Genomic DNA, 12,500 nt, shown 5'->3' with positions numbered 1-12,500 from the left:
GAGGGCATGAGGTAAAAAAGAGGGGGGAGGGGATTATGGATATAAAAATTCGAATCTTTAAATTTTCCTTCTATTTATTTTTTTTATCATATTCATATTTAAGGTTGTTAACTGTATAGATGGAGCAGGAGGAAAGGGTTCAGGAGCGTATGAAATTTTAAGTGGAGGTGTCTGTATTAAATTCTAAAAGAAACTACTCCGACCATGCTAAGTTGGAAATGCCTGATTATTAACGGTACTCTTAAAGGCTTAGTCTGATCAAGAACAAGTTAGATATCCATATTTTTGTTTAATTAAACCATCTATTTTATTTGTTGTTTCTTTGTTGTTTCTTACGTATTAGAAAAAATGGAGAAATTCACAGAAATAAACATTTTTGATTCGATCAAGGTTGCCGTTGTAAATCAGGCATTGCTATATTCGCATGGAGGGTCAACTACAGTCCCTTTAAATCATCTAATTTTTTTTTTAAAATCTCATTTCCCAGGTTGTGATATAATAATTCAATAACTTCATTTTTCCATAGCTTAAATTATAGGATTTTTGGTTCTTTCACTACAGTGAATCCCAGGTATATGAATACATAGCAAGAATTTTTACAATGTCGTATTTCATATATAAGTTCAAATGCCGCGGAAAATGAGTTTAATATTAATATATCAATTTAAACTCATTTTCCGTGGCATTTGATCTTAAATATGTGATACGGCATTATAAAAACTCTTGCTATGTATTCATATACCTGGGATTCACTGTATAATAGATAATTTTCATAGCAAATTAAAACTAATGTTATAAAGCTTAATTTCAATTTATAATCTTAATTTTAAATACATGATTAATAAAAAAAATCATTCCAGGTTAAAAAATGATATTTCTAGGTAGAGAGGGTTGTGTGAAAGTGTGGGATACCAGAATACCAAATAAACCTGTTGTAAGGCAAGTTACTTTTTTGTGACTCTAAAAAAATCATGAATTTTGATTAAGCAATTAAGTCTTTGCTACAAACTGTGATGTTCTAATCTCTACAATGTCAAAGACCTTAGATATTTCAAACTATGAACTCTGTTAAATTTAATAATCAAATTTTTAAATATCAAAGGTTTAATTAGACCATGAGACTGCAAAGAGTGGAGTTTTTGGCAAAGCATCAATTCCTTTTATTCTTTGTAATTACTCTTAAGGCACACATGACGCAATTTCATTTGAACCTTTATTCTTGTAATTATCCTAAAGGGGCTGTTGACGCAATTTCATCTGACCCTTTATTTTTGTAATTATCCTAAAGGGACTGTTGACGCAATTTCATCTGACCCTTTATTCTTGTAATTATCCTAAAGGGGCTGTTGACGCAATTGCATCTGACCCTTTATTTTTGTAATTATCCTAAAGGGACTGTTGACGCAATTGCATCTGACCCTTTATTTTTGTAATTATCCTAAAGGGACTGTTGACGCAATTTCATCTGACCCTTTATTCTTATAATTATCCTAAAGGGGCTGTTGACGCCATTTCATCTGACCCTTTATTCTTGTAATTATCCTAAAGGGTCTGTTGACGCAATTTCTTGTAATTATTAATTATTCAAAAATTTTGTAGTATGTAACCTACAGTACCTTTAAGTTTGTTCAATACTATTGTAGTATGGAACCTTCAGTACCTTTAAGTTTTTCAATATTATTGGAGTATGGAACCTACAGTACCTTTAAGTTTGGTCAATATTATTTTAGTATGGAACCTACAGTACGTTTGAGTTTGTTCAATATTATTGTAGTATGGAACCTACATACCTTTAAGATTATTCAATATTAATGTAGTATGTAACCTACAGTACCTTTAAGTTTGGTCAAAATTATTGTATTATGGAACCTTCAGTACCTTTAAGATTATTCAATATTATTGTAGTATGGAACCTACAGAATCTTTAAGTTTGGTCAATATTATTTTTTGAGATCTAGATATTTATTATCTCCGTATCGAGATTATATTAATTGTACAAAATTGTTCACATGTATTTAATACAACTATTTTACGATACTATTGTGTACATATATTCTTAAATTAAATAATAAAAAATCATACGGATACATTTTATCGTTTTTTCCTTTCATTAGAAATTTGGATTTAGGGATACTTGGATCCTGCAAGACATACAAATTGAAGAGTGCAAAAATGAAAGTGCATAGAATAAATTGCATATAATTAGTCGGTGACGAAGATTTTTTAAGAATCGTCTGCATATAATTTGAGCATTTAATGTGGAAAATCAGATTGAGCAAGCATTCTAAAGTTTTTATGTAACAATGGTGTACTGGCAATGTATGCAATATGGAAGGAACTACGATTGTACTGACGAAGAACATTGAAAGTTCGACGTAAGTATGGCGTTCCATTAGTTAAACTATGTCGTCTTGATGCTACTTAGCCGACGTAATTATGGAAAACAAAATCAAGAAGTGTTAAATGTGAAAAAGCTTGTTGGAGAAGCATTTAGTTTCAAATGGAACAAAAACACATTATGCTTAAAAAACTAGACTCACGTAGAACATTGGTTCTGCGCTACTGTCTAGGATATTGAATAGAGATTAGTGCTTAACCTCTTCATTTCTCTCAAATCATCAAGGTATAGCAGGGTATGGTGCACGTTTATATTGTGCAAGGATTTTGAGATATCGATGTAGCGTAGTTATCTCCTCTTCTTGAGACATCATGATTTCTCGGCGGTGAGGTTTGACGGTTCAGGAGGCGTTACAGTTTCCACAGACTGAATCATAAAAGAAAGATCATTAGTTTATTGTGAGAGAAGATTCAGGGTATGAAGAAAGATTCAGATTTTTAAGCCGGAGTCCTCATAATTTTAGGGATGAATAATATCGATAGAGATTTATTCATTACGACATTTTAATTATAGAGACTCGGTTTTACTGAGGGTTTTTGTTTATATATTCTTTAATCAACCTTACGGACATAAAAAATCTTTCTTTTTAAACAAATTGGCATTTCTTGCTTGCTGTAGCAAAGTTTTATATCCGAAATATTAAATTAAAGGGTAAAGGATGGAAAGAAGATCTTAAAACTTAGACAACTGACATTGCATGCTCAACGTTTAAATTTTGTCAATATTATTGTAGTATGTAACCTACAGTACCTTTAAGTTTGTTCAATATTATTGTAGTATGTAACCTTCAGTACCTATAAGATTATCCAATATTATTGTAGTATGGAACCTACAGTACCTTTAAGTTTGGTCAATATTATTGTAGTATGGAGCCTACAGAACCTTTAAGTTTGGTCAATATTATTATGGTATGGAACCTACAGTCTCTTTAAGTTTGGTCAATATTATTGTAGTATGGAACCTACAGTACCTTTAAGTTTATTCAATATTATTGTAGTATAAAACCTACAGTACCTTTGAGTTTGTTCAATATTATTGTAGTATGAAACCTACAGTCTCTTTAAGTTTGGTCAATTTTATTGTAGTATGTAACCTTCAGTACCTTTAAGATTATTCATTATTATTGTAGTATGGAACCTACAGTACCATTAAGATTATTCAATATTATTGTAGTATGGAACCTACAGTACCTTTAAGTTTGGTCAATATTATTGTTGTATGGAACCTACAATACCTTTAAGTTTGGTCAATATTATTGTAGTATGGAGCCTACAGAACCTTTAAGTTTGGTCAATATTATTGTGGTATGGAACCTACAGTACCTTTAAGTTTGGTCAATATTATTGTAGTATGTAACCTACAGTACCTTTAAGTTTGGTCAATATTATTGTAGTGTGGAACCTTCAGAACCTTTAAGATTATTCAATATTATTGTAGTATGGAACCTACAGTCTCTTTAAGTTCGGTCAATTTTATTGTAGTATGTAACCTTCAGTACCTTTAAGATTATTCATTATTATTGTAGTATGGAACCTACAGTACCTTTAAGTTTGGTCAATATTATTGTAGTATGGAACCTACAGTCTCTTTAAGTTTGGTTAATATTACTGAAGTATGGAACCTACAGTACCTTTAAGTTTGGTCAATATTATTGTAGTATGTAACCTACAGTACCTTTAAGTTTGGTCAATACAATTGTAGTATGTAACCTTCAGTACCTTTAAGAATATTCAATATTTTTGTAGTATGGAACCTTCAGTACCTTTAAGATTATTCATTATTATTGTAGTATTTAACCTACAGTACCTACAGTTTGGTCAATATTATTGTGGTATGGAACCTATAGTACCCTTAAGTTTTGTCAATATTATTGTAGTATGGAAACTACAGTACCTTTAAGTTTGGTCAATATTATTGTAGTATGGAACCTGCAGTACCTTTAAGATTATTCAATATTATTGTAGTATGGAACCTACAGTCTCTTTAAGTTTGTTCAATATTATTGTAGTATGGAACCTACAGTACCTTTAAGTTTATTCAATATTATTGTAGTATGGAACCTACAGTACCTTTAAGTTTGTTCAATATTATTGGAGTATGGAACCTACAGTACCTTTAAGTTTGTTCAATATTATTGTAGTATGGAACCTACAGTACCTTTGAGTTTGTTCAATATTATTGTAGATTGGAACCTACAGTACCTTTAAGTTTGTTCAATATTATTGTAGTATTTAACCTACAGTACCTTTAAGTTTATTCAATATTATTGTAGTATGGAACCTACAGAACCATTAAGTTTGGTCAATATTATTGTAGTATGTGACCTACAGTACCTTTAAGTTTATTCATTATTATTGTAGTATGGAACCTACAGTATCATTAAGTTTGTTCAATATTATTGTAGTATGGAACCTACTGAGAGTAAGAGAGAATGTTGGGCGGTTGGGTTTGGTAACTCTATAGGTCAGGAAAGAATGGTTGCAGCTGGGTAGGAAAAAATAATTATATTAAAATAATTCAAAATTACACTTTTTTAGGAATTCTTTATGAAAAAAAAAATTTGATAAGTAGTTCTAAAATAAAAAAAAAAATTTCTTTTGAGTTAAAAATGAATGAAAACCTGAAAAAAAACTTTATTTAAGATTAGAACCTTGCTAACGAATAAAATGGTTTTAAAAGTATCAAAGTAAAACCAATGGAAATTTAGACTCCCAAGGGACTAAATGGCTTACCCAAGGGTTTATTATTTTTTTAAAAACTATTCAGTTATTCATTATTTATAATTTTGTAAAAAATATTGTTTTAACAGAGACCTTCAAAATTAAGTTTTTAGATTAGAGGATACAATGATAATTGTTGCATACCAGAAAACCAGATTTTATAAAGAAATGTGAAGAAAAATTGGATTCAATGATAATTTCTAATAGTCATTAATTGTCTATGAAATAAACTATGAATGATTTTATTTGATGCTTTTTATAGATATGATAATGGAGAAATCAAGGTTTGGGATTTACGTCAAATGAAACTAATCTGGGAAACATCTGTAGGTATGATATAATAGAAATTAGTGTAGAGTATAACGGAACTGAGTTTTTGTCATAAACTCAAATTTTCTAATCCTTATATCTTTTAACATGATGCTGTAAACCTTTGGTATTTCTAATTAAGATTATTTGATCTAACACAATCCATAGTTTGAAGCATCTAAGGTCTATATCAATGGATTAAAGAGATATTGGGATTAGAAAATAACAGTTTGTGGTAAATACTCAATTCCTTTTCTAATCCTTATATCTTTTTAGCCTGTTGTTGGAAACCATTGATATTTTCCTCTTCGCGTGGAGGGCAACTTAAAATTAAGTCCCTTAATTTAACTTAGATAATGGTGTATGCTGGATTGAGTGGGATAGGCAGAATATAAAGATGAATAAGCTCACAGCAGTTACTCTGGAGGTATACTATTTATATAATAAAACAACACATTCGAATATATATATGGCCAAATGGCTGGACCGATTGGGCTGAATTTGTTTGTGGGCACTCATGGGTGACCGGGGGGTGTTATAGGCTGAAAAAGATTCGTAATTTTTTTATCTATTTATTTTTTTCAATTTTTTTTATTCCACAGGGAACACCGGGCCCTTCAACTAAATATTTATTCATAAATAAAGACATACACACACTTATCAATCGTGTAGTTTAAATTTGTTTAGATATTTCGAAAAAATAGAAGAAAAATTTGGCAAAAATAGGAAAAAAAACAGGCCAAAACAGGCTATCTTGATTATCACTCATTATATACATATTTTTCATTTCAGTGATTATCGAATCCTTCAAGATAAAAATTGTTAAGTTTTGTATTCAAATATTCTTGTAAAATCGGAATTTGCTATATGCTAACAAATTTGTACAGTACAAAGGCAGTAGGTGTTTTCTTTTGTGAGACTATTGAAGTTCTTAGCTAGGAATTATGATTTCTTTCCAGTTTCTGTGAAAACGACCTCCTATAACACATGTTTGGCACACAAATTATTTTCAATTGCAAATTATTGTTTTGTGAATCTCTCTGATCTTTGTAAAATGTCAAATTTTTGCAACAAATTAAAATTTTCTTATCCTGATATCTTTGCAACCTTATGATGTAAACCTTTGATATTTTTAACTTAGACTATTTGATCTAACATACCTCATAGTTTGAAATATCAAAGGTCTACAACATTGCACCATAGTTTCAGTAGAAGTAAATATTTCCATTTACTGTTATAGCGCCGATATAAGGATTTATCTCTAATTGGATAATGAGAAAGAAAAAAGATGTTACCGCCAAGCAATTTCTATTGGTTCAGAATAGACACCAAACACATGGCTGAACCCTGATTGCATCAGGCGCTAATGGACTTGGCATAATACTAGAGTGATTGGGTTGCAAAGATATAGGAACTATAAAACTGGAATTTGTGGCAAACGCACAATCCCTTTATTCTATTTTTGACAGGGTTGGGTTCATGTCTGGGATTGCAGAAATCAGTGGAAGGAATCAAAGAAAAAGGTGGAAGGTAAAAAATACTAAATATTTTGTAAGCTAATAATTATTCCTGGAATATACACTTTTGATACACACTGTACAATAAAACCTTCATTGAAAAAGAAATGTATATCTTCGAATAGAATTAAATAGCTTAATAATTAAAACAAAATAGAATAAAAAGTACATTTAAAACGTAAAAAGAACAGCATTATATTTTCTTTAACGTTAGCAAACTTTTTTTCTGGTTTAATGATCAATGACGTGCGGTTAATGTTACATCGTCTATACGCAAAATCCACCCAACTGAACTTCTGACCTACTAACGTACTTTCCGACCAACTGGAATATTGGACCTACGACAGCTGGTTATTTTTGTATTATTTGAGGCTAGGACAGGCTAGGGAGCCGGGCACTGCGGCCACAAGTCCATATAGCAGCTGTAAAACCATGTTCTACTAGATCGGATGTGTAGTATATCGGATTTGGCGTAGGTTAGAAGTAGAGTATAGCGGATTTGCGTAAGTCGAACAATACACCATCGCTGTGCGTTTTCTAAAAAACTGAGCACTTTAAAGTTTAAACTCCATTTTCCCGATCTTTTCAACCCGATTTTGTCAACTGTTGTTAAATTGGTTGAACAAATTCATATTTAACATATTAGAATTTGAGACAAGTGTTATTAGTTCCTTTGTGTTTTTAAAAATGAAAAGGGTGATTTAGAACTGAAGTGGGAACCTTCATGTGTTGTGAATTAATCTTAATCTTATAAAGATCAAGCATTGATCTTCATCTTATAAAGATCTACGAATTATTGTGAATGAGTAATCAAGCGTTAACCCTCAAATTTGAATATCGAGATTAAACATTCAAGATTAACAATATCCATTCAAAAATTCCGACCTCTAGAAACATTTTTCCAGCATTTTTAATGTTACAGGAGGAACAAGTACAGTGTGGGTCGGAAAACATTGTCCAGACAACAGGGATATTCTTCTGACAGGTACAATGCCAAAATAAACTCTGCAATGTGCACTGTACCGCATGCTTTTGTTGCTTTAAAGTCGACCTGGTACTTAAAATAAACTGGAGCTTATGTTGTGTGTAATACATAAAACAAAAATCCAAAATAATGTTCAGAAAAAATGATAGGAAAAAAAGAACAAATAAATTTTTAAACAGAAAATAAGAAAAAAAAACTATCAAGATATGATAACACAGAAAGATAACAAAAAAAAACGGAATTTAAGAAAGGAATTAAAGTAAAAGGACCTAAGAATGAAAAGAAAGAGAATGAAAAAGAAAAATAAACCTTATTTAAAAAAGAGGGATATATCCCCGATCTACAACGGCACCCTGTAAACCTTTACCAGATCAATACTGTGGAAGTAACCACCTTAAAGGGACAGACCGGCTATACTTTCATTTGACCTTCCCATTAAAGAGAGTCACTTGGAATTAGGCACACAGTCCCTTAAAGGGATAGACCGGCTATGTAAGGTAGTAAAACTGAGTATGCAGTGTATGTGGTCAAATTCTTTAGATTTAAAATTCAGTGATGGTGATGGACCAAACCTTTGTATAGAGTAAAAAAGTAGATGTTAGTTCCACATTTATTGAAAATATATTTCGGTCTGGGTTGACCCTCGTCAGTTCTTGAGATTGTTTCTTCACAAAGGTTTCCCCGATGTATGATTACTGAGTTTGAGCGCATAGTCGAACTTCAAAATCATTAATTAATTGGGTGAGTATGTTTTCAGAATCTGTTTTTTTTTTAATTATTAAATAACGACGACAAAAAATATTGTAAAAATTCTATAGTAAACTAATTAGATGTTTAGGAACATATTTCTCAAAAGAAATTTGTCAATAAATCGATGGTAGAACTAATTATTTACTTTTTCTAGGAACTTTCACAGATTTCTTCAAATTCTTAAAATTTCGCCTTTTTGATAAAAATTCCAGAAAATCTGCTAAAAATCTTTGTGATTAAAGAGAGATTATAGAAACTAATAACTGAATAAGATTACTTATTTTCGATGATAAAAGTTAATTTTATTTACATTTTATGCCGTCGTTATTCAATAATTAAAAAAAAAAAAAATCTGAAAACGTATCCACCCAAAAGTACGATTTTGAAAGTCGACTTTGCGCTCAAACTCTGGATTTACTAATCTTTAAAAAAAAGTTGTATATGTCTCAAATGAATCCCAAAGAAGTTGTCCACAAAATTGCATACTCAGTTAAACTCCCTTACATAACTGGTCTGTCCCTTTAAATCTGACAATTTCCTCTTTTGCTCCGGAAACAGTTGTGAAGCGGAAGTGCAAATCTAGTTTTTTAATATATGTAAACGATGTATAGGATTTGGAGGAGGATTACTAAGTATATGGAGAGAAGGGACGGATGAAATATCTTGTTTTTAATATATGTATACGATGTATAGGATCTGGATTACTAAGTATATGTAGAGAAGGGACGGATGAAATATCTTGTTTTTAATATATGTATACGATGTATAGAATCTGGAGGAGGATTACTAAGTATATGGAGAGAAGGGACGGATGAAATATCTTGTTTTTAATATATGTATACGATGTATAGGATCTGGAGGAGGATTACTAAGTATATGGAGAGAAGGGACGGATGAAATATCTTGTTTTTAATATATGTATACGATGTATAGGATCTGGTGGAGGTTTACTTAGTATATGGAGAGAAGGGACTGATGAAATATCTTGTTTTTAATATAAGTATACGATGTATAGGATCTGGAGGAGGATTACTAAGTATATGGAGAGAAGGGATGGATGAAATATCTTGTTTTTAATATATGTATACGATGTATAGGATCTGGATGAGGATTACTAAGTATATGGAGAGAAGGGATTGATTAAATATCTTGTTTTTAATATACGTATACGATGTATAGGATCTGGATGAGGATTACTTAGTATATGTAGAGAAGGGACGGATGAAATATCTTGTTTTTAATATATGTATACGATGTATAGGATCTGGAGGAGGATTACTAAGTATATGGAGAGAGGGGACGGATGAAATTGAATTACTCCAAACTCAGGCTTTAGCTGAACAACCAGTCTGTGCTCTGGATTGGTGTCCGGATAAGAAAGGTAAAATGCTGATTAAAAATATGTTTACTATTTCATTAAGTTTTAAAATTATTGTTTTTTTAGTTAATTTTCAAATTTGGTTGAACACTTTTATTCAATAACAAAGAAACGTTATTGCAAAATCCTCTAACCTAGATTTCTCGCAAAGGAATTGAGTTTTTGCAACAAACTTACAGTTTCTAACCCCTATATCTTTGCAACCTGATGGTGTAAACTTAGACTATTTGATCTACCAGAATCAATAGTTTGAAATATGAAAGATCTAGGAAAACGGGTTGATAAGTTCGAGGAATTAGAAAATTTGAGTTTGTGGCAAAAACTCAATTCCTTTACTTCGGGTTAACGCAGAATTGCGCAAAAATAAATTTGGTACAAAGCGTAAATAGTTGAAAAATTGATAATACGCAGAAATAAAAAAAAAATATTTTGTTTCTTTTTTAGGACTGGTTGCAACAGCATCTTTTGATCAAAGACTACGAATTGTGATTATAACTAAACTCAAGAATGTTTAATTTCATGTCATCAGTAAAAGTACTTTATTTTTTGCCAATGTGTTCAAACAATATGAAAGGTATGTTGCTCGAGTGAGACAACCAATTAACAGTGTAAATTGCATTTTTAAGTTTTGACAGCCTAACACGATAAAGCACAATCTCAATCAAATTCCAAAATTGTTTCTATTTATATACATTAAAAAATTTGGTTGAATAAAAATAAATATTTTGTTACTTTTTACATAATGTATATATGTGTACTTTTACTATTGTATACGAATTTAATAAAATTATAATAAAGATTTGATATACATTTTTTCCCAAAAAAATATTGAGAACATAAACGAATTTAAGACAGTCTGAAAGAAATATTTGAAATGTTACAAAAACAATTTCTTATTTTTTCATTTTTTTTATTATTAGTGAACTCCCTGCATGCGTTCTCCCTGTCTAGGTTATAAATATGTATGTTCTCTCTACACTAACTTTAAAGTCTGAACAATGTTCTAGCAATGACCATAATTTCACATTGTTCTTAAGATTGTTTTCTTTTTTAAACCTCATGACCAGAATTAGTATATCTTTTTTATAAAGTCTGAATAGAGAGTTTTTGCCACAAATTCTAATTTTCTAATTCCTATATCTTTTCAACCCAATGTGGTAGACCTCAGATATGTCAACCTTTTAACACGGTTAGATCAAATAGTTTAAAATATTATATTTTCCCAAGAATCTACTTCTCTTTTCCATTGTATAGTCTTAATCTCACAAAAAGACTTGCAGGCCATAACTAGGAATTTTAAAAAGGGAGAGGGATGGACAGGATAATAAATTGGTTTTTGTATAAATACCTTTTTTGCAAAATAATCAAATATATTACAAGAAACATTAGTCTAAAAGGATATGAAAAGCACATTTTCATGTAAATTAACTAGTGTTTTAACCAAAAAGCGAATAAAATATAGAATTAATTGATACAAATTCTCAATTCTTTTTGATGTTTTTCAATACCAATCTCAATATCCTTTCTGACAGAAAAATCAAGACACACACTTAAATATTTTCAGTTTCAATCTCATATCCCTCTTTTAAGGAATTAATTAATACACATACACATTTCTTTTTGATATTTTTCATTTCGTACAGAGACCAATCTCAATATCCTTTCTGACAGAGAAATCAAGACACCCTCCTATATATTCTCCGTTCCAAACTCATATCCCTCTTTTAGTGCATATTTTTATTTGGCACAGGCTAATCTAGACACTTAATTCATGATACACACTGCAACCTCGATTTTATTTTTGTATTTGTTGTTTGATATAAAACTTTTATTTTTTATCTCAAGCATTTTACTAATTTATTTTAACGTAGATATGATTTTTTTGCGAAAAAAGGCCTTTTATACCTACTGAATAAACTGTACAAGCTGCAAAAGTTTTTTTCATTTGTTATACATTATATACGATTTGAAAGGAAGGAAGGGGGGGGGTTACAAGCCTGCCTATAAGATAACTACTTATATTAAACGATACTTTTCTCACTTTTGATCTTTTTCGTACAAAATAGATATTCTTATTAACAATACTTGAAACGATGATACCATCCAGCCACCATCATAAAAGAAAACATAAGAGGTAAATTTATTCTATTTTGTTGAAAGCATCATTTTGCAAACACAATTTTTTTCAACTGCAAAAGTTAAAAGTTGGAAAAAGTTACGACATAAATTTTTGAATATTCAATTATATTCAAAGGTCCCAATCTCTATTTTTTCAATAATTTTTAATGGCTACACGCAGACGCCGGGGACGCCGACTAGGGAGGGGGGTTGACTCCGGCGAAATCAGCTGATTCAGAGACAAATATGCATTCTTGGGGGGTTGGGGACAGGGGCGTAAATAAGGATTCTGTAGGGGGGGGGGAATATTTGTTTAATGTGGCGA

The 12,500-nt window shown here is 30.7% G+C and overlaps 2 protein-coding genes and 1 long non-coding RNA gene across 3 annotated transcripts in view; all 3 read left to right on the top strand.

Moving 5' to 3' along the window:
• Window positions 1-2,186, top strand: part of LOC111694809 (WD repeat-containing protein 92-like) — a 3,673-nt gene extending 1,487 nt beyond the window's left edge. Inside the window, exons 4-7 of the mRNA XM_023463836.1 lie at window positions 1-11; window positions 104-167; window positions 882-939; window positions 2,129-2,186. The exon at window positions 1-11 is cut by the window's left edge and continues 82 nt beyond it. Of these exons, the coding sequence (XP_023319604.1) occupies window positions 1-11; window positions 104-167; window positions 882-939; window positions 2,129-2,186 (191 nt within the window). The remainder of the gene's footprint in view (window positions 12-103; window positions 168-881; window positions 940-2,128) is intronic.
• Window positions 2,187-4,802: 2,616 nt separating this feature from the next.
• LOC111694808 (WD repeat-containing protein 92) lies at window positions 4,803-10,849 on the top strand. Its single transcript, XM_023463835.1, has 7 exons — window positions 4,803-4,886; window positions 5,381-5,448; window positions 5,781-5,854; window positions 6,897-6,957; window positions 7,867-7,929; window positions 9,941-10,060; window positions 10,502-10,849. The coding sequence occupies exons 1-7, from the start codon at window positions 4,804-4,806 to the stop codon at window positions 10,570-10,572; spliced, it is 540 nt and encodes a 179-aa protein (XP_023319603.1). The 5' UTR covers window position 4,803; the 3' UTR covers window positions 10,573-10,849.
• Window positions 10,850-12,138: 1,289 nt separating this feature from the next.
• LOC111694821 (uncharacterized) overlaps window positions 12,139-12,500 on the top strand; it is a 2,473-nt gene continuing 2,111 nt past the window's right edge. Inside the window, exon 1 of the long non-coding RNA XR_002763720.1 lies at window positions 12,139-12,191. This is a non-coding gene — a long non-coding RNA (uncharacterized LOC111694821). The remainder of the gene's footprint in view (window positions 12,192-12,500) is intronic.

This window comes from Eurytemora carolleeae, unplaced genomic scaffold, assembly GCF_000591075.1.
Source record: "Eurytemora carolleeae unplaced genomic scaffold, Eaff_2.0 scaffold205, whole genome shotgun sequence".
Classification (NCBI taxonomy): Eukaryota; Metazoa; Arthropoda; class Copepoda; order Calanoida; family Temoridae; genus Eurytemora; species Eurytemora carolleeae.
Note: the sequence above shows the minus strand (reverse complement) of the source record. Positions and strands in the feature narration are given on the sequence as shown.

Coding starts and splice junctions, on each gene's coding strand:
- LOC111694808 (XM_023463835.1), top strand. CDS start 4,804: ATGGAACCTACTGAGAGTAAGAGAGAATGTTGGGCGGTTGGGTTTGGT. Junction 5,449..5,780: donor AATCTGGGAAACATCTGTAG/GTATGATATAAT, acceptor AATTTAACTTAG/ATAATGGTGTATGCTGGATT. Junction 5,855..6,896: donor TCACAGCAGTTACTCTGGAG/GTATACTATTTA, acceptor TATTTTTGACAG/GGTTGGGTTCATGTCTGGGA.